Source organism: Enhydra lutris, unplaced genomic scaffold (genome assembly GCF_002288905.1).
Source record: "Enhydra lutris kenyoni isolate GAN:26980312 unplaced genomic scaffold, ASM228890v2 scaffoldscaffold1, whole genome shotgun sequence".
NCBI classification, from domain to species: domain Eukaryota; kingdom Metazoa; phylum Chordata; class Mammalia; order Carnivora; family Mustelidae; genus Enhydra; species Enhydra lutris.
Window position 1 is genome coordinate 64,196,752 of NW_019154085.1, and position 27,628 is coordinate 64,224,379.

General features: G+C 37.2%; 1 protein-coding gene across 2 annotated transcripts in view; it reads left to right on the forward strand.

The window, feature by feature from the left end:
• LOC111143516 (xin actin binding repeat containing 2) overlaps positions 1-27,628 on the forward strand; it is a 101,708-nt gene that overhangs the window by 50,071 nt on the left and 24,009 nt on the right. For both annotated transcript variants that reach the window (XM_022497339.1, XM_022497332.1), the window contains exons 2-3: positions 2,370-2,530; positions 7,297-7,434. In XM_022497339.1, coding sequence (XP_022353047.1) covers positions 2,370-2,530; positions 7,297-7,434 — 299 coding nt within the window. The remainder of the gene's footprint in view (positions 1-2,369; positions 2,531-7,296; positions 7,435-27,628) is intronic.

A 27,628-nucleotide genomic window follows, 5' to 3' on the forward strand; every position in this document is an offset into this window, starting at 1 on the left:
AGCAGATAGATACAGTGTGTTATAGTACACTGGGCAAGAAAAATCACTTATCAGGTGACGAAAGGATAGACATTGAGTTAGAAGGTTAAGAAACAATATGGACACAGCTTGTTAACTCAAGGTAAGTTTTCTACTCAATGACTATCTGTGTAGGCAAATACTGATGGGAAAGAAAGAAATTAAGATGTAGTGTATTTTCTGTGATCAAAATGAAAGCCCACAAGGCAATGGAATCCGAATCTCTTAATAATCAGGCCATTGATTTCCTGACCATTAATCTTGGGCCTTTCCCTGTAGGATGAAAAATGATAAAAGTCAAATATCTGAAAAGTAAATACCATCTGTAAACTTTAGCAAAAATAAATTGCTGACTTTCTGTTAAGATAACTAAAAGAATGACATCTTTTATGAATAATATACAAAGTGAAATTTATATTTTAATGTGGAAAAACTTTATGGAGTCAAGTTCAGTAAAATTTATATAGTGATCATTCATAACAAAGTCATAGTATAGTTGAATAGAAACTGAATTCATCTGTGTAGATAGATAATCCGCAGGGGAAAATAAAGATATACTTTCTTTACATGTGAAAGACTTTCAGTAGCATGAGAGAAAGTCTTTTTATCAGAATCAACTGGAGGAATGTACTTTTGTATGGATATGAGGTTTTGAATGTCAGGTGAATTTCACAAATAACTGACATTTGTTATGAACAAATCAGTGTTGATCAGTGTTTTACAGTCATAGTGTGCATATATCACAACTTCGTATTCCCATATATTTTGTATTTGTGTAAAGTAAAATATGTTTACAATTTTAATTGAAATATGTGACAATGTTTATTTGAATAATAACTCCCTATGGAAAATCAGATACTCAGGGAGCCAAAACAAATAATTATTCATTTTTTCTGGATCACAGAAGTTGTTCTCATCTGTTGTGTGCATAAACCTTAAAAGAAACTAAAAATAGAAAAAGCAAACCATTCTATAAGATGGTTCAGTGTGGGAGCTGGAGAAGGAGGTAGGAAGAACAGGAAAGGGAAGAAACAGCTCGGTTGTCTCTCACCAGGAATTGTTTGGGTCTTGGTTTACAGTGATTAAATTAAACCAATCCAAATAACAAAGTACACTGAAGAGCCCTGCTCTTTGAGTTCCAGAAATTACCAGTCCTATGGTGAACGGCAGGGGATGCGTGAATGAGTAATGAATGTACATGATACTGACATGCATGCACCCATGGACATGTGTATCTCCATGTGGATAAGGGACCATACACCGAATGGTCCCAGAAAAAGCCCTTGCAATGATTTTGGAATTAGGGTTCTTTGAAAGTGAACAGCAAACCATCAAGCAAAGTGATAACAGCAAAGAATACTAGATTAGGAAGAAAATCTAGTTTTGAGTCCAGCTCTGGCACATGTAACTGAAGAACTATGGAGAGTCCTCGACTTCCTTTCACATAAGGAAACATTTAGTTAGACATGTTTCCATACGCCTGAAAGGAGCTGGTTAGAGTAGGTTAGACTGCATGCTCTTGAAGACCTTTCTGTTTCTAACCACTGTTATTCTGTGATCATGCAGTCAATCTTTTGCTGTGTTTCCAGGCATGCAATTCTTGTTACCCTGTATTTTTGTCAGGTAGGTGGCTTAAATGGGAAAATATCAGACCATCTGAAATGGGTGACTGACAAAGCTTTTTCTAACGGTACTATTATTTATTTCTCATGTAACACATGTCTCTGTGAATAAAAGAAATAAACCCACAGTCTATAATTCTCATGGCAATCCTTTATTTTAGCTAGCTCCATCTCCTCGAGTGTTAAAGGGTGGAGAGAGAAGCAAAGAGCAATTTTTAGACTTGCTAAAGATTTAGTCCACCCATCAAATTAATTAATTGTGTGATCATGGGAAAGTTTTCTAACCACTGTGACTTTCTACGTTCTTATCTATAAATTTCAGAAAAGAATAGCACCTACCTCATGAGGTTCTTAGAGAAGTAAATGAGATCACGCTCTTCACAGCCTTTAACCTAAATTCAACACACAGTTCCTCAGAAAGTTTCATTATTAACATTATGGAACTCTTAATAACTGTTTTTCATCAGAATAATCACAAGAGTAAGAGTAGAGACAATATTTTTGTTTGACGTGTGCATGACCATACGCCCCGTATAGGCATTTTGTAGCTTTGCTTGAAAGCTTGAAGAGAAGAGGGTGACTGTGGGACATTGAAAACACGGTACTGTGAAATGTCGCAGTCTGTCTTATGAGAGCAGATATTTAAAATGCCTTTACTGTTCATAAGATGATGGTATTTTCTTTTCAAAGCCCGAAACACATATCTGAGCGTGCTACATTTGCTTTCAGTGACTGTTGGCCCTAACAAACCTGCGAGTGGATTTGCGGAAGACGGTGGTGCACAGAGCGAGGGCGCGTCAGACCTCCAGGAAGTGGTGACCTTGAAGGAGCGGATGGAGAGGTACCAGGCAGCTGTTTCCAGGGGTGACTACCACAGCTTCTCTGCCAATGTAAGCTGCTCCCGGTTGGTTCTGCATGAGGCAATGGGCTCACTGAGGTCTGCCCTTTACACACCCTCCTTCCTTCGCAGTACAGGATACGGCAGGGCAGTGGGATATAGTAGAAAAAGCAGACCTAGTTTGAATCAAAGTCAGAGGATATGAGTTTAAGCTTCAGAGCTGCTACTTCCTCACTGTGTGATTTTGGGCTACTATCCTAACCTCTCTCTAAGCTTCAGTTTCTTTAACTGCAAAATGGGACTAGCCATCCAGCACAGAGGGTCTTAGAGAGAAGTCAAAGAGATAATTTACGTGTAAGCCATAAGGCAGGGTAGAAATGTGTTATTATTGCCGTCATTATCATTTAACCTATAGCTATTCTCCTCAGGAATATTGGGAATTAATTTCAGATTTTAATAATGTGGGTCTGCATGCTGCCCTCCTTGGTCTCATGGATAGTTCATTTAAATTCACTGGCGGTATCTTTTCTTTTTTTTCTTCTTCTTCTTCTTTTTTTTTTTTTTTTTTTTGCTTTTCTCATTTCTCTGTACGCACTAAATCCATTAGGAGTAGCTTAATCAACATAGAAATGAGGGAGATTAGCAATGTAGGCACTCTGCTAAACCAATTATGATTATAGGAAACAGCAGGATTCAGTAGGACCACCAATTTTTAGAGCCAAAGCATAATAAAGTCATATTCAAAAGAATTTGTTGGGTTCCATCATCTGTGGCCTTCAATCCACAGGGTTTGATGAGTCATTTTATTAGTAGCAGCTTTATAGCTTAATGGAATGTAAGGATACTCTTTTATAATTATAATCTCCAAATTAGCAAAGTTGTTCATTTAACCAAAAGAGAAAGAGAAAGAATAGCCAAGAAGAGTGGTGTTCTAAAATAGCCACTCTTAACATTCTTCTTTACAAATTATTTAGAGACAAGTCTGACTGTGCCAAACTCATTAACAATATTGTAATTCCAAATGACATTTAAGTTTTTACATAGTCATTAAAATCCATTGCAGATGCAGCATGGATTTTGAATGAATGTACAGAAATCACAGAAGTAGCTCGAGCTCTTCCAAAATAAACAGAATCACACCAGTGCCTCCTGCCAGTCTTCATAGATAGCGCCCCCTGCTGGATCATCAAGAAACTTTACTACAAATTAGTGTTTGAAATTGGAGAAAAGACTTTTGGGGAAACAAACAGATTTTGAAAGTACCCAGTGAGAGAAGGGTTATTCAGTAAACATTTTATGTATATATATTTAGGAAGACTTTTTTCTTTACAGGTACTAGGAGAATACACCATAAGACAAATTTGTTTTTATACAAAAAAGAATATTTAAATCGGGCACTAAGAAAACTTGATTATCCCACTATTTAATGCAAAAATGAAACGTTAATTATATCATAAAGGTAGCCTACATATAAATAATTTAATAATCCTTTCTTCTCTGCCCATTTACAGGCAAAACAAACTGAGGGGAAGTGATTTATGGGAGGTCATGCATTAGTAACAAAGCCAGACTAAATCCCTGGTGTCTGGACTCCCGTGCTCTTTTAACTGAATTCAACTGCCTCCTCTCACACAAGAAAGCACCTGTGGCCCAACAAATACCGTTATTTGGTTCGGCCCTAAGTTAATATTATGCAGGTGTTGGGGAGGAAGAGCGCATACATTATCTCAGAGAAATACTGGTAAATATCTAAAGAAAAACAAAGTAACTGCCTTACTCCCTTATCTGGTCAGACAGAACAAATGTCTGTTCAGTTACAAAATCGTGGAAACTGCCTTTAACAACATTTCTGTCTATACACATAACCAAAGTGTTTTATGTGTAAAATCTGGAGGTCTCTGATTTGGCCCCAAACTGAATCCGTTATGTTTCAGTCACACTGAGATCAGTTTCTCCTGGTCCTAGCCTTAGCCAGATGGCTTTTCGTCGAACCTAAATAAAAGTCATGCCTGTGGAAAGGCAGTGGTCTGCGGGAGAGTCCCAGAAGAGAAAGGGGAGGTGACATTTGTTAAGCGATGAATTAGAATGTCAGATTCTGTGCTGTGAGATTTTATTTCTGTTATCTTTTTTAATGCAAGAAATATGTGGAAAATATATTGTTATTCATAGTTTGTAAGAAATAAAACTTGAATTCTAGTCTGAGGTCATAAGTGTCAGAACTCGGATTTATCCAACCCCCAAATTATGTTATTTCTACTATGCCCAAGGACCCAACAATAGTTCTTTGTAAAGACAATAGATAATTGTGTAATATATTAACCCAAGTAAGTGTCAGGTAGTTAAAGTACCTTATTTTTTTTTTTTAAGATTTTATTTATTTATTTGAGAGAGAGCATGAGAGGGTAGAAGGTCGGAGGGAGAAGCAGACTCCCTGTGGAGCTGGGAGCCCAATGTGGGACTTGAGCCCAGGACTCCGGGATTGTGACCTGAGCTGAAGGCAGTCGCTTAACCAGCTGAGCCACCCAGGCACCCAAAGTACCCTATTATTGAAAGGAGTTAATGTTAAGTAGGTATTTAAATTAACTTGTTAATAAAATGACTTAATTATTATGGGCATACCCATTAGATTCCAAATCTTATTTCTGAGTCCAAGAATAAAAGGAAACATCACTGCAGCTCGTGCCCACAGACTGCTCCTTGAGCAAGTCCGGCCAGATCACATATATAAATGAGCTAAATAAAGAAACCACATCACCATTGCTCAATTATAATTCAAAAGACCTTCTCGTTTAGGTGGGTGAGCAGCAGTAACAGTGTAATAGTAGGACTACTGATAAAATTCATTAACTATATGAATTTTTGCATATGTAATATGGTCTGAATCCAAAGCACAATGTTAAAGAAAAGAATGGATATACTGGATTTTTAATCCACTTGGTAGATGAGAGGCAACATGTTCAGTATAGGAACTGATATTTTTGTGAAAATGCACTTATTAGGAAAGTATTCAGTCATTAGCATGATTACTGAGGCTTACTAGATTAATTAGCACATGATTTGGACCTTGTTTATAGTTGTTGGAAAGAGTAGGTTTTTTCTTAACAATAATTGCCTTAATTTCCATAATTTAATACTCATATATTATCTATGTTTGAACAATCACGGAAGGCCACTTATGTACATTAAATGTCAGGGAGGGGTATAAGAAATATTATGACCTTAATTCACCCTTTCCCTTCTTTATCTTAAATTTCAAAATAGATGACACACTTTCTCATGACCTTAACATGTATCAAATGGCAGTAACTGACCAGGATTTCTATTTGAAGTTCGTTGCAGAATTTATTAGAATATGTATCTAAAATACAGAAGGATGCATTCTTTTATCCCTTCTTCCCATGCAGCAAATATACATATTCTTAGAAAGCTTATAAATTTGTTAAAGCATCCATTTGGATTTGCTAGTAATTCCGATAATGCCGATTATTAATTCATTCTCCTATATTTTGGAATATGGGAAACCCCAAGATTATAGTTGTGTTTTTGGTATCTGAGAAACTACATATTGGATCATGATTTCTGGATCCCAGGAGTCCACAGTCCGTGTTAGGGGAACTTCAGTTCACGGACATGAAGTTACTTCCAGGTCTCAAGGCTTCAGGGTTATGTCAGGACTGGACCAGACCTCAGGAAACCTCCTGTGATTTGAAGGGTTGCTGAATCCCTTCCCAGTTTTAAGCGGTCCTGGAGGCTTCTTGGAGGAGGACTGGTTGGCATGGGGCCTGTTTGCTTGAGAGTTGTCATTCCATCTGGGCTTGAGTGCCTGCAGGGCTGGGGAGTGTGTTGAATCATCAGAACCAAAGCCCTTAAGTTACCGCACTTCCCACAGGGGCATAAGATCTGACAAGGCTCCTCAGTGTTTTTCAAGTTGCTCCAAAAGATGTCTGTTGAATAAGGCTTTCTGTTCTGCAAAATGCCAATAATAGCCTTAGAATCCTTCTAAGCTTAAACCTTCCAAGCTAAGTCCTGTGGTATGCCACCCCCAGAGTAGTTTTTCTGCCTGTCCTTTAGTACTAGGGATTAAGACAGACAGCAGTCATTAAGACAGATATGGTTTCAAATTCCAGCTTCTACTCACACCCCAGTAATGAGAACTTAACAAGCTGCCTTACGTGCTCAAACCTCAATTTCCCCATTTTAAAATGAGAATAAATGCCCATGTCTCACAGAATATGGAGAAACATCAAATGACAAGATATATGTAAACACATACAAACCACTCAGCACTAGTATTAAGTAGCTGTTACTATGACTGATATTGACATTTTTGCCTAAGAGAGGCTTATTTTATTCATCTTTAGTGATTTGAATACATTTTGGAATGAGTCAAATGTTTTTAATATTCTTAATAATGTGTTGTTTATGTAGATGTTTGGGATTTTAATGACAACCTTACTGTGAGTTAAAATTGAATCCATTATTCTAATTTCTTCTAGTCTGTGTATTATTAGAGAAATACATCCTACAATCCTACAGGTCTCATCTCCAGATATCAAAATCTATCTGCGATAAGGAGAACTAACTCAATATTTTGAAGGTCCTCTGACTTTATATCAAACACTGATAAATGAGAAAACAACATGAAGAGATTATTTTTTATTAAGGTTTTCTGTAAGGTTCTACTGAAATAATTGCGCGTATTCGCGTTTTTTAATATACCACCCATTAATAATTGTCAACTATAAAAAATAATAACTTGTAAGTCCCATCTTGAGCAAATACAAAGCTGAATTTTCCTTTTTTCTTAAATTTTCTTAGATGATGGAAGAATCTGGAATGTGCACAGTGCCTGGTGGTTTGGCCAGAGTGAAGAAACAATTTGAGAAGGACAAATTAGCTTCTTCTTGTAATACCTTGTCTCAGTACCAATACCAGCACCACAACAGATCTGAGCAGGTAATGTGACTGCAGGTAAACGGATAAATCACATATGGTCTAAGTGTTCTCATTTCCGTGCCAAAGCAGAAAGACCCCTGTTCGCTGGTACATTTATTTTCATTACTCATTAACAAATATTGTAATTTTAAGATGCTTTAGAAAATCATCTTTAAAGCATATCAATGTATTGATTTGTTTACTTGGAGCATTTTGTCATATTTCTAGGAAACCAAGCTGGAATATTTTTCTTCTCCACTTCTCATGTTTCAAACATAAATGAAAATTAAATAGCCTGGGTTAGTCAACAGGTAAATAGAAATGTTGAAGGCCACGTTTATATTGAGCCTCTGCTTCTAGGTTATAATTCATGATAAACTATCCACTGGTTGTTTGCATAGATTTAATGTGAAGCATTATTTAGCTGATCATTGTGGTTAGTTTTCTGTTTTCTTTAAAATCATCAAAAATTGAGTAATAGAACCCAGATGTTACATAAAACTGCATAATGCAACTACTATATTTTATCTTATATAAGAGATTTTCCCCCCATTTCATTCCTCCATTATCATAGATCACCAAATATTGTCATGGGTTATAATGATTTTTGAATGTGAGAATCTCAGTAATAAAACCCATTAGACTGAGCTCGGCACTTTGAAAAATAGTAATTGCACTGTAAACAGCTGTATTTAGGTCCATGTTTTCCATGAGGAAGAGAGTAACTGGGGTACTTCTAAAATTTTGTAGTGGAAGATAAAAGGTGGGTTTTTGTTCATTTGGTTTTTGTTTTAAGAAAAATCTTTAGGATATTTGGAGTTACCTATGTTTTTAAAATTAGGGCAATTGTATGGTAAAGTATGGGTGGGGGAGGGAGGGGGAGAATATATCAAACAGAACGATTAAAAATCTGATATGTGAAATAGTATTTGTTTTCTTTTTCTGGCTTTGTCTGAGAAGTAAAAATTGCACAATATAAATAGCTCAATGAATTTCGGGGAAGAATTAACTTTGCCTAAAGGAAACAAAATGTAAATAAGAAATTAAGACTAGATATATTTGTGGTCTAATATATAGCTGTTGCAGCAACATGGGAGTCTATAAGTGAGTCAGTTGTGTGTTTGCTTAAAACGGATCAACAATATAAAATGTTGTTAGTTATCATTAATAACTTAAGTAACAAATTCCAGATGGTAATCTGTGTATGGACCGATCCTTTTTTTTGTGAGGAAACATTGTGAAAGAGTGTAAGAGCTATGGGATTTGTAGATCTAACTTTAGAGCCCCCCTGCCCCCGCCCTGCCACCTACCAGCGGAGTGACACTAACACAAGGACACCTTCACCGTCATGGCCCTGGGGAGTCCCTCAGGGCCGCATTCTCAGAGGCGAGCGGTACTTAGCTTAATGCTTTGCTATCATCATCTTGAAATTCTTAATACTTTTAGAAAAAGGGACCTGGGCCTGTCATTCTCATTTTGCTCCAGGTCTGGAAAATTATATAGTCAGTGCCACATAGACCAAATTCATCACCCCTCAACTCTCTGTTTCTGATTAAGATGCGGTATCTGATGAAGGATTTGTCCATATCATGTGGAGGTCTCATATGACAAAGAGCAGTTTCCATAAAGTATTTCATTATCCATGAAACCTGAAGTCAGTTAGGACTCCTTAATATTGCAAGAGAGAGAAAGCCCAACCAACAGTGGCTTAAGCCAAATGGAACATTATAGATTCACAAACACACAGTCTTGTGGAAGGGAGATCTGGTATCCACTCCAGTGATATATTGGAGCAGCTGGCTTGTACCAAGCCTGTGGTTATTAAGTGTTTAGGAATGTTGCAAACCAGATAATGTCATGTTAATAGCTTGAAATCCGCCACAGCCAGAGTATTTGAAATAGAGAAATTGGCAAATACAACAAATCAGGGATATTCTTTCTTTCTCTCTTTCTTTCTTTCCTTCTCTCCTTTTTATCTCCTTTTTTCCTTGAGAACCCATTGTTAAATATGTATTTCCTTACTATTAATGTATGGTTTCAACAATGTCCCTAGCATAGTAGTTAAGAGCATAGAAACCGGAGCCAGATTACTTGCGTCCAAATCCATACTCCTTCATCTATTAGTTGTGTGACATTAGGCAAGTTCCTTAGCTTATCTGTTACTCAGTTTCCTCAATTATAAAGTCAAGATTGTAATAGTTCCTACCTCATAAGTTTGTTAAGAGGATTAAATGGATTATATTTATAAAGTGTTTAAGGCTATGCCTGGCCCATTGTAAGTATAACACAGTATGTATTAAAAAATTATAATAAGTATCACCTTCAACATATTTCTTTTCTTTCTTTCTATTTTTTTTTTTTTTTTCTTAACCTCACTTTTTCTGGGCTGGTCCCCTTCTCACCCAGGTTTCCCCAGATAGTAGTAAAAAAGATATAGAGAAAAAGTGAGATCTTTTTCCCAGAAGTTTCAGGACCAAGCCTTACTGCATCTAATTGACTCTAAATGGAACACTCACGTTCTTCCTAGAACTAATTGCTACAGCTGGGGGACACTGATTGGCTGAAGCCTCTGTACCTGTTGACCTAAGTGGAAGTTCTCGGCATTCAGTTATCAAGGGAAAATAAATGGATACTGGGTAAAAGCACAACCCACAGCAGCAACATATAAATGTTACATACACACACACATACACACATATACACCCCCCTACTATAAGCTCCTTGCAAATGGAATCTATTAACATAAGCGGTAGTCCCTCCTCTGGAACATGAAATATTAATGCCTATGAGTGTAATAAATAAAACCATGTACTAGAAGTCTGAATATCTGCAGGACTCTGGGCAAATAGTGACCTCTCTGAACTTCAGTTTCATTATCTACTTGTAGACATACTAATAATATGCAAAAATTCCATGGGGAACGACTAACCCTTGGTCATGATGCCATGTAATATAAATAATATATAAAGGAAACATGTTAGAATAAACTAGTAAATATCTTTTATTGAACTGTATGCTGAAGTCTGTGGGAAGATGAAAGAAAAAAAGTCATCTGTACTTAGAAAATGAAATGACTAATTTATAATCCTTATTACAAATTTGAGACACACATCAAATTTGATTATAGAGGGGAAAACATAGAAAATCATGTCTTAGATATTCACTTAAACTTTTACAGCTATCTAATGTATTCTAAAAATTGCTTTCCTTGTCAGCGGGGATTGAGGATGTTTACAGGTAAAGGCAGATAGTAAATTCTGTCTTCCCAAAGATGTCCACCCAGATGGTATTTTCAGTCTGCTTGTTGAAAGTACTTGAGATTTACTTCTCTGCTACGTCTGCCCCTGGCCAAAAAGAAAAAAAAAAAGAAAAATTTTGTTAACATATAAAAACTAATACTAATTTGAATATCAAATTTAATTAGAGTTAAGAAAGAACATTTGTTTTGAATTTCTGACAATATTTGATGTCACAATTACTGATAATCTTACAAGGTGTAATAAGTTCAATATGCCTCTCTCCTTTCTAATATACTAAAGTCAGATGTTTCAGGGTAATTAGCTATTTGGTAGTCGTTTGGGAGATGAACAGCAGGGCTAGACAAGTTTTGGAAATTAAGCTATCTCTCAGGTTAAAGACCCCTCTGTCTGCTGATTGATCAGACTATTTTACCAGACTGCCTTTTATTCAAAAAGAGATTCTGAAATAGAAAAAAAGAGGAGGGGGGGAGATAAAATACAGGAACTTCATTTATGCCGTCTGGGATAATGTCCTATTTATATATTCTAGACTTGTCATGCTTCATGGTTCTGCCTGTTTCAGTAAGCGGCATCACCACTGCTAGCCTGTGGAGAATCCTTATGTAAATTAGAAAAAGCAGCCACTCTGGACCATCAGAGCCACTGGGGGAGGGAGGCGTGGGGCGAGGGTTCAGCTTCTTAAAAGAATGTGTTGAGGAAATGTTATTTAATCTTTTCCCGAATTCTTAAAAGGGTGCCTTGAAATACGCTGCAGAAAGTATTAGAATGCATGTGTTATTGATGTGAAACGGCCATCATCTCTTTTCTGAGTTCATTTTCACTTGCCTATACTACAGTTTCTGTGTTTTCAAGACTTTCCTTTCCTTCTTTTTTCTTTTTTAACAGCCTTATTGAGATAGAAGTTGCATACCGTAAAAGCCACCCATCTTAAGCGTACAATTCGGTGGCTGTGTAGTGTCTTTACAAAGTCGTACGGTGTCACTGCTATCCAATTTTACGACATTCCCTGTCACCCCCAAGATAAATCTTGGACTCATTAGCAGTCTCCAACATTCCTTTTTGTGCCATATTTTCACACTCAGGTTTTGACCTTCATCTTCTCACAGGAATGTCTTTGTTTTCTTTCGCCCATACTTACACCATCCTGAGTAGCTCTTTGCTTATTAATTTTGGAGTCCTGGAAGCCTGTACTCTTCTGAGGTTGCTTGGTTTGGTTTGGTGTTTTCTTTTCTAAGTGGCTTAAGTGGGAAGGAGCAGATGGAGCCCCCAAAATTTTGGAAGTAATCAGTGCAACACAGGGTTTAGGCAACTGCTTTTATGTGAAAATGGCTGCCCGAATCCATGTCAAGAATGTGAGGTCTTCCTGACCACTCCTGCGGCTGCCCCTCACGTGGACCATGAGGAAGCTGCAAGCCAGTACACATCTTTCTGGATATATCTGCTGTCTCAAAAACCCGAATGCAAACATTAGCACTCTGTAAAGTTACGTGGATTTGAAACAATCCCTAGACAATTTTAGGTTGATAGAAAACATTTTTGACAGCTTGTGACAGATATAATCTGACATCTGTGTGTTTTAGACTCTTTAAAGGTGACCCATAATTATTTTCTAGCAGACTAAACATTTTTCATCAGAGAAATGTCCACATTGCAAAGCATTTCTCATGTAAGTGCTTTAAACCTACCTTTAGCTTTCTGCCGTGTACATAATTCTTCAAGGTCGTAGATTTCTATTGACAGCCCCAACCTAACCTAGATCTCTATCGACAGATAAGTTTCTGATCAAAAGTGTGTCTCATATTGTATTTTAATTGTGTATGTTATTTTTTAATAGTATTTTTTAATGACTCCTACAACTTAAAGTAACATCATGCAAACAGGAATCCAGAGTGATGGTCAGGCCTGCTGGCTCCAAAGCCAGACAGCCCAGGTTAGAATCCTCTGTGTTAGCCACCCGATCTCTGTAAAATGAGGACGAAGTAGCGGGTGTGTTTTAAGAATAGAATAAGGTGCTCCATGTAAAGCTGTTAGTAAAATGTCTGGCATCTATGAATTGTTCAATAAACACCAGCTATTATCATCAGCAATATTTCCACTAAAGCTAAGAGAGCATAATCAGGTGGTAATTATTCTCAAAGGAAAATATGATTCATAAACATTTTATGTATATGTAAAAAGACAAAGAAGGATAACATTGCTCTATGCCTCACAACTCACACACTTCAATTTATTTATTTATTTATTTTCTAGTTCTTTGGCCCTTGGAGACAGAATCATTTCCTAGGAGCTCATTAAGTAATTAAAGATTAGTTTAAAATTAACATCTCTCTGAATGCTTTGGGCATCTGTTGTTCTGAAGTAGTCAGTAACTTTAGTGCATATTTTAAAAAATTATAATAACAGGTCTCCTTCTGAGGAAAAAGTGCTTAACCCCACACTCTAAGCAATGACAAGATGAGGGGGATCTCTGGGAAAGCCACAGAGGGGAATGTGTATAGGACATACTTTGCACAGGTTCACTGCCGCCCGGGGATGCCGTTATGAGTAAAAGCATGTTTTTTCAAGTGGGAGCAAATGAATAACATAGCATTTGCTTTTGAAGACTGCTTCATTCACTGCTTTATTGTGACATGATGTACTGAGAGGGAAATATAATTAATATATGAATTGAATCAGGCAAGAAAGAAAAAAGCCTACCCTGCTTGAATAAATGAGGAAAAGAGAAAGAGTTGAGGCAGTGTTGATTTTTTCCATCTCTGCAAGTGCTATAGCCTCTCAGCTCGTTTTAGTTGATATGTGGAAGGGAGAGGAAAACATTTGTAAGGGGTAGAACCTACCTTGTGACATTTTCTGGTTTGTGCTTCGAAACAATGAAGGTAAAATACATTCTTCCAATTGTCTGAATAAAATATAGTAAGTGCTTTTTTCAACATCAATGCTAATATGTACAAATACTAAGAAATAAGGGCCCCTATTTGCCAGAGAACCATTTCTTTCCTTGGCACCAGCCAGGCAATCAGCCTGACCTTTCTCCAGATAGACCAGTGAATACATATAAATTTCCCACTGGCCAAACCATTTAAACCATCTTCTACAACTCTTTCTCAGCACCTATTGTGAGTGAGCTTTGGTACTGAAAAGAACACAATAAGATTAATTTTTGAATGCTGAGTCAGAATCAGAAGACCAAGAGTTTGCTAAATAAAGCAACCAATAAAACAATGGCCTTGACCAACTGAGGTCTATAACCCAGTAAGAGCCAGGCCTATACAAGCTGGTTTATGCAGAATTTGGTTCACTCAAGTTATTTATTAATCAAAACATCCCAGTTCCTGCTACCATACAGCAAACCAGCTTTGCCCTACACTAACAGCTCAGTTTCCTTTTTAGTTCAATAAGTAGAAATGCAAACTTTGATCCAGTTGTGGGTTTGGAGATGCACACTTGGTAAACTGAATTTTTCACCTCTACTTTTACATTCAAAACTATCTGTGTTATGTTCATGATTGGACGTTTCATTACTGCTTTCCACACCTGTGCCCTGGCCATGGCTGCCTTGCCATCTTGCCACCAGTGACCTTGCTATTAAATCAATCTCCACCTGTCTCTCCTCTTCCTATCCATGTCTACCTTCCTCTGGTTCTGTAGGTCTTGACGGAAGCCCATGCTTTTTTCTAGAGATATCAAATCGAAAAGAATTATATTTTGTAAAAACAATTCCTTGCTCAAGTTGCAAGGTAGATTAACCACAGTTAGTACTACTCACACCAGCTACAATGAAGACAAAGGCCAAAACACAAACTAAACTCTGTAAGAAGTTGTATTTCTCAGGACGAAAGAAAGAAAGGCTTTTCCTGCGGGCCCCCCAAACCCTGATTCCATTATGGCCTGCATGAGCCTGGTTCATCTAGAAGTGTGCCCCACCCTCCTTATGAAGCCCCTATTCCATGCTTCCACCCGAGGCTTCCTGTTTGGGGGTGCAGCAATGCAGTGGTGGTGGGTCTCCAATGAGTCCTCTGTCCACCAGTTTCTGCATCACCCCCAACCTGAAGCAGGATGGCTTTTCAGAGCCCTTGACTTGTCCCCTCCTACCTCTTTCTTCTCTGACGAGATAAGGATTTAGAATGAAACCATTCTCCCTGTGAGGCTGAGACACGGACGGAGTCTCTGAAGGAGCTCAGGTCCCCTGAGTCACTTAGGCCCTCGGTAAGGTTAGACCCTTAAGCGTAAATTAATAAAGGAACTCCCCCGGCAGCCCAGGTCATTCTGATTAAGTTGTTCTGGCTTGCGGTCAGGGATGGGGGAATGGTACAGCTCTCCGGGTCTGTGGAGAACAGAGAAAACAAAAGCATAAGGAAATCATGGTGAATATGATAAATGTCAGTCAGCCAAACAACCAATTTACTGGTACCCCAAACCCTGTTAGCTCCTTTGTTAATTTCAGACACTCTCAAAATACTGTTATTTGTATATATACAGTTATATTTCAATATTAAAATTAAACTAAATAATGGTATAAATGAACTAAGGAAAGATACATCAAAATTCTTAAGGAAAACCAATTAGAACAAAGATAAACTAAAAAGTGAATGAATTTATTAGTTTAGGCCACACTAATGTACCAATAAATAACTAAAACTGATACTTAACTTCTTATTACTGTAATCTTTTATCAAAAAAGCTTTAATTTTATAGGATTATACAGTCTGTACACCTAATGTCTCTTGAGTTTGTACCTTTGATATTTCTACGCAGTTATTATTTTCTGAAAGACATGGGATTTAATTGCAAAGTGATCAACTTTATTAAATAACATAGTAAACCTGCTCATAGTCGTTTGGCTCTTCACATAACTAAAGCAACGTGTCCACTTCCCCCAAGACACGAGGTATGCCCATGAAGTACAATTAAGACTAATGTCTGTGATCTACCGACATCAACAGCATTACTTTGGAGCCACACACTGTAACTCTCAACGGCGGCTGTCCCCAGATGAGTCGATGGTAATTACTAACTGCCTGCTGAGGTGTGACCATAAAGCCTTCGTCATGGTCCCTTTGCAACTTCCAATTTCAGCTACTTTCTGCAGAATCGGTTGGTATGTTGAGTTCTCCTGCTAGTGCAGAGAGGGATTCACTCCTACCTCCCCTGGGCAGCACTGCAGGACAATCCAGTGCATCATTAAAAAAGGAAACTCATTCTAACCCCTGGCAAAATGTTTGCCTTGGTCCTTTGTGGAAACTCTGTCCTCTTGATGAAATAACGCAGTCCTTCCAGTGTGTGCAATCAGCCTGGGCTCCTTCCCTATGCTGTTAATAACTAAATGAGCTAATCTGCCTGGTGACTTGGAGGGGGTGAGAAATATCCTACAAAGGGTGCCCTGGCACTATTTCTCAGGCTATCAGAGCCCGGGGGTTAGTACAAAAACCCGCTAAGTAAGACTGAGTTGCAAGCACAGGCACAAGTGCTTTCAAAAAATCCCGAACTGGTTGCTATTCTTTCTAAGATTCATCTTACTTGTGCTCCAAAATAGAATTTGTAGGAGCGATGTTTACCCCAATTATTGGAGTACCACTACCACAGCTTTTCTTCTTAATGGTATTGTGGGTTTCTGTAAACCTATTTGTTCTTATAGAACCCATTTTCAATTTCATTTGCAGAAGACAAGTGCACTTACAGATACACCCTTCACTCCTTTCAAGGAAAATGCATTGGGATTGCTTTAGGGGAAAAGGAGTGGGGTATTGTTTGTTCTTATCTCAGGGCCCAGGGCTGTTGAGAGAGGGTCACCGGAACCCTTTCCCACAAAACACAAAAACACCGCCCAGAGTTTCCTGTTCCCAGGGATCCCCCAAAGTATCTGATGTTGATGAAGATGTAAAAGACAGACATTGGGACATGATGGAATTTTATGTCATCTTTTACTTAGAGGAGGTGGGAGCCGCGGAGGGAAAGCTGGAGGAAGGAATGTGTTGATACAGCCCTTCCTTCAATTTGAAGTCTCATATTAGTTTAAAGTGGAAATGTGCTCTTTGTATAATTATACTTAATAGAATTCTTAAATATAGAAACAATACATTATACTAATTAAAGGTGCTTTATTTTTGAATTGTTAGAATGGCAAGCTGTGGGATTTTAAGTTCACAGACTTTGCTAGTTTTTGAGGAGCAAGGAAAATTATAGCAAAAGAAACCTTAACGTAACAGAATCATTATGCTTATAAAACTTGTACAAGGGGCAAAATGTTTTTCCACAGTTAGTTTTATGAAAATGGGTGTTTTCTGTAAGCACTTGACATAAAAATATTAGCTCTTTCTACTTCTTCTGGATCTAGTATTTCTCTAAATAAACCCATCCTCATGGGTCTTTGAAAATGATTAGAGATAGGTTTGTCTATTCTTTTGCATGTTCATTGATTAGTTTGCATAATTACAAACAAATTAGCATACTCCCCTCCCCACCCCCACCCCCAATAACCTGGGAAAAAACAAGGCCTGAGAAAAGGAAGAGATGTTAAAACATTCTGTCTTCAGAACCATTCTATTGCAGAGATAACTGTTTGGAATATTGCTTGGAAAATTTATTTTTTGCAGTTTCTATGCAGATCTCAAGATCACGGCACATGGAATAAGATCACATCTTCCAACAGCCTTGTTCTTTATCCCTCTCTGACCAGAGTCATCTAACATGGAAAGGAGCAAGTTATTATCTCTGTAGGAACCAGCTGAGGCTACTTCATTTCCTACCCCATCAGGACAAAACACATTGTAGACCAGCCACCAAATTGATACCAACAGGGGGAGCCAAGTGCTCAATCTATCTTCCTCCACCTCCCCCCCCACCCAGGGAAATACCAAGAGTGCTAAAGACATCGTCCTGCGTTTGAAATTCGTTTCTGTCTTCAGAGTACAAATCACAAAAATTTAATACTAGAATTCATATCACATGGTGTTCAGACATATTTTGGGGAGATCTGGGGGAACTTTAATGAAGTCAGCCCTTTAGGTTGGGATTCAGTTTGTGAACCTTTTATCATAAATATTTTGCGCCATAATTCTACAAATATCAACAGCTCCCCCCAATTATATTGTCTTTTTTTTCTTTTAGAGGATTAAGAAAGGAATTTTCCTTTTTTCCGCTCAACTCCTTTTCCTTCATGCTCTTATTTTTCTAGACCTTTTCTATTACAGGGGGAGTTAAGAAAATGACAAAGTATACCATCAAGTCTGGTTATAGAAAACAGACAAAGAAAAGAAGCAATAATTTGCAGGGAAGAAGGAATATGAAAAAACTATGCATGAGAGAATTGCAGACACATAGAGATCTACGTTTTCTATATCAGAACCAAATGCAAATATGTTTGTGTGTGTGTGTATATTGTTGTTGTTGTTGTTTTTCAAAATGTGACTTCGCTGTGAACCCTTGGCTGCCACAAGGCAGTTATCCCTGTGGTAACTTTTCTCTACACCTCCTGCTTAAAACCTAAAAAGTAAGAAGGATCGTGAGGCCCCGCTTTCATGGTGCGTATTAGTACTGAAAATCAAAATCAAACGAGCTTTGACCCTTCTGCTCCATGGGAGGTTTCGGTCCTCCCTGAGCTCGCCTTAGGACACCTATGTTACCGTTTGACAGGTGTAGTGCCCCAGCCAAATGCAAATATGTTAATTTCTTCCTATAAAAACAGTGGTGAAACAGAGAATATCTTTTCACAGAAAACGCAAGTTAAATCATTTAATAATCATGGGCTCTATGTTTGACACTTACGTTCAATATAATCTCTCTTATAATCTTGAGATAGGAGATCAAGTATTTATCTGAATATTTGAAGTAAGTTGTAAAGACCTATCATTCCTTTTTATCAATGCCTGTTTGAATCTCATCTGCTCTGATCCATCCTTAAAAAACAAACCTGATCTTCAGTTATGAGCCTCCAGCAGGTGGGTAGGTTTTCTGTCATTTACAGTGCACCGGTATTTATTAGCTTAATTGGAAGGACTTCTATTACAGATCAGAGAGTATGTCCTTAAATGTCATCTGATTTTTTTTATAAGTCTGTAGGAGTTAAATGGCTCAATTTTTTAAATAATTGTTGATTTTTTTTTTTATGTAAAATGAAACTACATAAGCACATACTTAAAGCAAATAGTCCTTGGTCCTTTTTAGTAGGAACCTCTTTTCAATTTTGAGACCTCTTAAACTTCTGGCATTGATTTTTTGTATTTGTCAAACCTTTGCATTGATGACCAATATTAAATTGATAGAAAAGATGTTTCACTGAATCAGCAGCCCTAAAAGAAAGAAAAAAAAAATGTGTAGTTACCTGGTATAATAATGAAAAAGATATTGTAGTGAAAGACCCAGTGATCTTTTAAGAGTTAAGACATAATACAAATTAGTGTACATGATTATTAATTTTGGGGTTCTTTGAAGGACTCTCAGAATTGTGCTGTTCTCCAAGATATTTAACTGGTTGAGGATAATGTCTTTCCTTTTCTCTTGTCTCTACCTTAAACACACTCTAAGCACATAATAAGAGCACATAGAATATGTCATTTACTGCCTTTAGGTGTTAAAAACATTGGTTCAAAATAGCTGGCTGATGGAATTCTTATGAAAACATTATATTTGTGGTGTATGTTTGGTGTTTTTAAAATTTGTGTATCATTCTTCCTTCAATCCCTTTTGTGTATAATCAGCATGTAGACTTTAAGAACAGTGGAGTTCTAAGGAAATGAGGTTTTATACAAGTGTGAAGCGCCTTGTACATTTCCTGACACCTACAACACTCAATCCATAGTAGCGCCTCATCTCTGTCTCCTTCAGTGCTTCCCCACTTTCTGTTGCAGCAGATTACAAATGAGGATTCTAAGTGAGGCTGAAATTAGTTGTAACTTATTTACCTGATTTATCACTTGAATTGATGACAAACTCCAGCTATAATCTAATATCCCTGTCTGCCACTTCAATCTCTTTTCATTTCCCATGTTGCTAGTAGATACATTCACCAGTGAAACTGCAATTAGTTACCCTTTTATTTTCCCCCATTTTTCCTTATTTTGAAGAAAACCCAAGTGATCAGAATAATTCAGTTGTAGCCATAATTGATAATTACACTGACTTGTTTGCACAGATAATCTTGAAATGGTTGCATCGGAGCCAAATCTATTTTATTGTGTTTCTTCCCTCTGTTTGGATTTTATATAAAGATTTAAAATGTCATTCCTCCCAGTGAACAAGACTGATGTTCACAGAGACACAGAGGGACAGTAAAAGGAGGAGGAAAGTTTGTATAACAGGAACTCTTTCCAACCTCTTGGCAGGCCAATTGTACTATCTCTAAGTCTTCCTACATGTCCTTGTCGTATCACATGGAACATATATTGCCAAGAAATAGGCCCAAATCAATTCCATTATAAGACATGAATAGTGTTTCCTACTATGTTATCTGTTGTCAAAAATAAACACCTTTACTTAACGCTTTTAGCTGGTTTCTGTTTGGTTAAGAAGACCTCAGTGTTCATGAATTACACTATTGTAACAAGGGTAATAGCCACTTTTCACTCTTTTTGACATTCGAAACTCCTTCTTTACTTGGGAATGCCTCTTACCAATGAGGCAGAACCAGCCTCCATGAGGAGAAGCTGCAAATACCACACACTTACTCTCCTAGGCTTCCTGGCAACTAGGACTCAGATGTATGAACTAGATTGTACCAATCAGATACCCCCAAATCAGACTTTGCATAAAGAAATGGTGAAATGACATGAGAAGCAGGGACCATGTGGAATTAATCTTAATTATGGCTGGTGGCAAGAGATTAGCAACATCCAATCTTAAGAAGTAACTATTCTAGAAGCAACATCCATTATGTAGTTTTGATAACTTCGGCAATGAACATGGTGTCTGGTGTTCAGTGACAACAGCATGGGTGCATTCACCGGATGGCTCTGCAGCATTATTCAGCTCTGTTACTGACTACAAAAACCTCCAGGTCTTGTTTTCTGAAATCTGGAGATTCCATGAATTCCACTCCCCACCTCTGCCACTCAGTTTCTCTTTAACAAATTATCTTTCCTGTTTAAATCGCTCAGATTCTGATGTTTGAAACTGGGAGATGTGACTGGATAAAAATATATATATATAGGTAATACATAAATCTTAACATTCTTAATTTATTGTCTAAATGATAGTCATACAGTAGGATCTTTAGGAAAGAGCAAGTATGAGAAGAAATGCATAATTGTGGATTAAATCACTGTGAACTGACTGTTCACTAGGTATGAGTTCATGAAAGATGGACTGAATAGGTGATCACAAAGCCACACTCTGGCCATGTCTCTCTAGAGTATTTCCACGTCCTAGCAGCCAGAACGATTTGGAAGAGTCCTAATGTGCACAGGCAGCTTTTGCTTCTCTCTCTTTGAATAAATCCCCCAAATCCACTACTTCTCTGGTGGAAAAAAAAATGTATATATTAGAACTTGTTTCCTTAGTTTCTGGGCTTAGTTCTATGATGAAAAATTCATGGTAAATTTCAATAGTAAAATTCATAGAGCCATAGACAAAATACTTTCATCCCATCTTTTTTTTTTTTTTTTTGCCTTGCTTACCTTGTAAATAGCTGACACAAAGTAAGTGTGCAATGGATATCTATTACATAAAGATAGCAAACACTAATATAACACTTATGAGCCAGGTGTTCACTTATATTAACTTCCTCCTCATAATAACTTTCTGACACAGGCACTATTATTATTCCCTGATTAATCCTTTTTATTGGTGGGGGAGGGTGGAGAGGACAAGAAATGGACATGTTGGAGGGTTAAGTAACTTTCCCAAAGAAAGTGAGCAAAATGATCCCAACTTAAGAAGGTTGCTTCTGGAGTCTATGCCTTGTTTTTTTTGTTTTTTTTTGTTTTTTTTTTGTTTTTTTAGATTTTATTGATTTATTCAACAGAGAGAGAGAGAGAGAGAGAGAGATCACAAGTAGGCAGAGAAGCAGGCAGAGAGAGAGGGGGAAGCAGGCTCCCTGCTGTGCAGAGAGCCTGATGTGGGGCTCGATCCCAGGACCCTGAGATCATGACCTGAGCTGAAGGTAGAGGCTTAACCCACTGAGCCACCCAGGCGCCCCTGCCTTGTATTTTTTTAATTCGGCTGATAGTCATTAAGCACCCACCATATGTTAGGAACAAAAATTCAGTGATGTGTATATTATTTTGCCCTCAAGGAGCTCACTATATCAGAGAAATAGACATATAACAAATAATTAAAGCGCAATTATTCTATGATAGAAAATATAAATGAGATTTGTTGGGACACCAGGAGGTGATAAACTTTACTCTGAATGAAAGAGGGCCAAGGAAGACATCTAAGAGCAGAGAATGCTCCAGCTGAGACTTGAAATAATGTTTCATGAATACAGAATTACATTCTAGGCAAGAGGAGCACCTTATACAAAAGGTAAAATAGTATATTTGTGAATACAGTGAGGCAAAACTGCGGTATGAAGCTGGAGATGTAAGCAAAGCCCAGATAATAAAGAAAACTCTATGTTGTGTTAAAGAACTGTTATTTTATTCGAAGGCAATCAGGAGCCATTGAAGAAACTTAAACAAGAGAGTAAGATGAATAGTGTATGCACTTAAGAAAGATGTTTCTAGCTCTATAGTGTTGAAATAAAGGGGGTCAATTAAGATGGAAGAAGTAGAGTTAGGAGACTACTGAAAGAGATTATACAAGGACTTACATGGGTCAGAAGTTTAGTGTAAAGACAGCATTGACTTGAGAGATAATTAAACATAGAATTAGTAGGGCTTAAAAATCTATTGGCTATTGGTAATATAGGGTGGTAATAAAGAGGCAGAATTCTTCTGTTTCTCTATTTTGGTTTGCATTAATTAACATAAGATACATGTAGCCTCTGGTTTTCTTTTTCTTTAAAATATTTTCATTCTTCTTACAAGCTTTTTATCTGTCATTTCAGTGTTCCTTGAGACTCAAAGTTTTATTCTCTTTTATTGTGCTTTTATGTTTATTTATATCCTTGTGGCACTTTGGTTTTAAGATGCTTTATGTCTATGTTGGATTGAAATATTGTATACGTATGTGTATCTTTAACACACATCTACATAAAACTTCCAGAGGGCATCCTTTACTGCAAATTGAATGTTTTTATGTATCCTGCTTTTTTAGTTTGTCAAATAAATATTGTTATTTATATAACTAATATGTTTGATGGCCCAGTTGAGAGTACATCTTTTATATGTTGTTTTTATGAATCTTCAGCATTTTTGGACACAGGGATATGGCTCTATAAATAATATTTTTTGAAACGAAGAGGACAGTCAGAGTTCTAGCAGTTAAAGCTGGCATTGTTTATTCAGAAATCTCTCTTTGAAGTCAAATATTTTTACTTTCAAATCAAGTATTTTTTATTAGAAAAGATAAGTTTTGCTCTTAGTAGCTAAACATGACCAAAGCCTAATTATTTTCAGTGAAAAAAAAGTTGTAATTAAATGAATGATAATACTTCTCCCAGAGATTTATGTAATAAAACTACATAATTCATGTACCTGTATTTATTACAAATCTTGCCTCAAGAGAATTTCAAGCTGAGCTTTTTTATTCCATTAAATATATATGAATACCTTTTTTTGTATTACTCAAATACAGAGATAGATGGATAGAGTGATGATTGATAGGCATTTAAGTAGATTGACATTTAATTGTAGAAACTTTAATTAAAACAATACTGACAATGCCTCGCACAATGTGATGGAGATAGTTGTTTGGTCCTTAGGAGCTGCTGGTTGAATAAATGAATAGGTGAAGCTGTATAGCATCACTTATGTTTAGGGATGCAATGGCTTCAAAGGAAAATGTCACCACCTTACGTTTTTAAGCTTCTTTTAATGTTTTGCACCATCAGTCTCTTTGGATCTGACAAGTCAACTAGTACATGCTCATAGCTTTACTATTGAGCCAAATGAAACTGGAGGGTTCACTTTTGAGTATATTGAGTTAGACAAAGAATTGGGACTTGCAACTGCCTTGATTCTTCTTTCCCCTTGATATCTTTCCCTATTTGTATAAATTAAAAATTAGGATAAAGTATTGTCTTTTCGTTGTCATCATAAATATCTCAACTTAATTTATGTCATAGTAATTCTGCTTAATGCATTCTGCTGTTTCTAGATGATGCTTGACAACACTTCAATTCCATCAACTCAATGAATACTAATTCACTAAAAAGAAATACAAACTAGTCTGTTTAATACCATGAGGAGTTTTTTTTTTTTTTTTTAAGATTTTGTTTATTTATTTGAGAAAGAGAGAGAGCAGGAGCAGGGAGGAGGAGCAGAGGGAGAGGGAGAAGCAGACTCCCTGTTGAGCAGGGAGCTTGATGCAGGCCTCCATCCCAGGACCCTGGGATCATGACCTGAGCTGAAGGCAGATGCTTATCCAACTGAGCCACCCAGGCACTCCAGCACCATGAAGATATTTTTATAAAAAGCCTATTTGAAAATATATTTTTCTATTTTGAAAGGTTCTTTCCCTTTGTGTATGTTTATTGTCTTTGTGCATGTTTTGGTTTCTTGGTACAGGCTTCTCCTCCCTCTAATGATGCCAGTTACTCCTTATAGCATCACCGCACTGCCCATATTCATTCAAAGATGTCCTGATCCCTAGCAAAGTTTTCAAGAGGGCTCTTTCTGAGAACTTTGTAAAGTGATTGACATGTTATTGTTATACACATCAGCTTCAGTAATTTCACCAACCAATTATGAAATGTTCACCGCACTGTTACCAAAGACTGTTAGCTAAAATACTAAAAAACCGTAGAATTATGTGGGAAAAATTTAGCCTCTCAATTTTTAAACTAGATTTAAAATTATAAAATGTTCATACTCTTGGAAAAAAATATGACTATTTGCCCATGCACTTACTCCTTGATATTTAAGGCTGCCAACAGGGGGGTGGGGGGAGCAGTCATCTACTATCTGCCAGGATGCTAAAACTGAGATTTGAGGATGCAGGACTTCAGTTAAATGAGAGATTGATATTGTCAAATAATGACTGTGAAATGTGATAAGTAGGTAATAAAGATTTGTACTGACAGGATGGAAATACAACAACAACAAAATAAGCAGGAATAGATGACTATAGAAAAGTCAGGAAAAGTTTTATTTTTTTTTTTAAGATTTTATTTATCCATTTGACAGAGATCACAAGCAGGCAGAGAGGCAGGCAGAGAGAGAGGAAGGGAAGCAGGCTCACCGCTGAGCAGAGAGCCCAATGTGGGGCTCGATCCCAGGACCCTGGGACCACGATCCGAGCCAAAGGCAGAGGCTTTAACCCACTGAGCCACTCAGGTGCCCCTCAGGAAAGGTTTTAAACAGAAAATAGTTTTTGAGCCATGATTTCAAAAATGTATAGTAAATGTAGAAAAGCCTTAACCTGAAGCTCAAACCCTAGGGAAATCAAATTTTATATTGTAAATTTTTAAAGAAAATTTAAAAAAAAATAAAGCCCATGGCCAAAGAAACAGGTTTGAATTTGAATATATCCAAATCTAGAGAAATACATTAACCAGAAATTGTTATGTTCATCACTTTAAAAAAAATTGCTTATTCTTTTAAACTTTGAATCTGCTGACAGTTTTGCTAACATAAATAGCACATTTTTTGGTATTGTTTATATCTGTTTGACAAAGATGCAAATAGCATTAATACGTCATAACTATTCCTAGTTTTATTAAAAATGAGATTAGTGAGGGCACCTGGGTGGCTCAGTGGGTTAAGCTGCTGCCTTCGGCTCAGGTCATGATCTCAGGGTCCTGGGATCGAGTCCCGCATTGGGCTTTCTGCTCAGCAGGGAGCCTGCTTCCCTCTCTCTCTCTCTCTCTCTCTGCCTGCCTCTCTGTCTACTTGTGATCTCTCTCTGTCAAATAAATAAATAAAATCTTTTAAAAAAATGAGATTAGTGATAGGTAAAATAGCTGAATTATTGGCATTGAACATGAACTGTTTTTTCCACTCTAGGGAGGCAGTTACTCCATACTATTCTACCAAATTTTTATCACATTTTTTTTTCTATTGGGTATACTTCCGAAAGTCACAATAACAGTGAGTCACCATAAAAAATAAATAAATAAATAAATAATTGGTCCTATTCTTTCCTTACTTATGCTACAGTGAGAGTGTGAATTTTTTTTTTAAAGATTTTATTTATTCACTTGACAGAGATCACAAGTAGGCAGAGAGAGAGAGAGAGAGGAGGAAGCAGGCTCCCTGCTGAGCAGAGAGCCCGATGTGGGGCTCGATCCCAGGACTCTGGGATCATGACCTGAGCCGAAGGCAGAGGCTTTAACCACTGAGCCACCCAGGCGCCCCGAGAGTGTGAATTTTTATTGGTTGGAATATACAATGCCTTTTCCGGTGCTGATAATAACAATGACAAGTTGGGTAGGCAGAACATGAAGTCTTTTCTGTGCTGGAGAAATCTCCTTAGAAGTATATATCAAGGACACCTGGGTGGCTCAGTCGGTTAAGCATCTGTCTTCAGCTCAGATCGTGATCCCAGGGTCCTGGGATTGAGTCCTGCATCAGGCTCCCTCCTCAGTAGGGAACCTGCTTCTCCCTCTGCCTGCTATTCCCCTGCTTGTGCTCTCTCTCTCTCTCTCTCTGATGAATAAATAGATAAAATTGTTTAAAGAAAAAGAAGTATATATCAAGGATAGATTTTTGTAAGATACTTGTCTAACATATGAGCTGACATCAGATTGGTAAGAACTATATAAGCATCATATTATTTTGAGATTATGCCACATTCTCTCTGTTAGACTCCATATTAGAGCACATATATCATCTGTTTCTCTTTCTATAAATGGGTGAAAGAGATGGAAAAAAAAAAAAAAAGAGTTCCAGTGTGATTTAGTGACTTACCCAAGATTACAACATACCTCGTAGAGGAGCAAGTTAATATAAAATCCCGTTTCTGACTCCTGGTTGATCCAACTTGTAAAAAAGACTGCATTTTGTCTCTTGCAGCCTGAGCTATATTTGAATTTAATATTCAAGAACCAATTTTATTAATATTTTTGTGTGAATTTATGTATAGTGTTCTTGCCAGAATTCTTTTATTACATCTTATTCGTGTAATTTGATTTCTCTTGAGCATTATGATGATCCGTCCTTTTACCTAACCCTGTTCTTTGTAGACACCAGCAACTGGGAAGAGTGAAAGTCAGATTTAAAATCCAAGCTCAATTATCATATGGTTTTGCTTATTTGTGGAGCATAAGAAGTAACACGGGGGACATGGGGAGATGGAGAGGAGAAGGGATTTGGGGGAAATTGGAGGGGGAGATGAACCATGAGAGACTACGGACTCTGAAAAACAATCTGAGGGTTTTGGAGGGAACAGGGGTGGGAGGTTCGGTGAGCCTGGTGATGATATTATGGAGGGCACGTACTGCATGGAGCACTGGGTGTGGTGCATAAACAATGAATTCTGGAACACTGAAGTTTTAAAAAAAAATAAAAACTTAAAAAAATAAAATAAAAATTTTCACAAGTTCAAAAAAAAAAACATTCAAGCTCAACTAGTTGCAAAATATGAAACACCATAACAATAGAAATAAAATCTTGGCATATTTTAAGAGAGACTTTATATAAATTACAGCAACCTGGGGGCAGGAAAATTGATGTGTTGACACTAACATACCAAACTCACATAGCAATTATAGTTCTGTTGAGTAATAGCACAAGTAGAAACGCTAGCCAAATTTATGTACCCTGGTACTGTTCATGTTGTGTCATCTCTTACAAGAAAATATATTTAGATATGATAGGCATGGATTGTTTTTACTCAAGTAGATACACATTCAGTAGAAAGTGCCCAGAAAATAACTTTCAAAATATGTCAAAAATACGTTTATTTAGTTTTTTACTCCC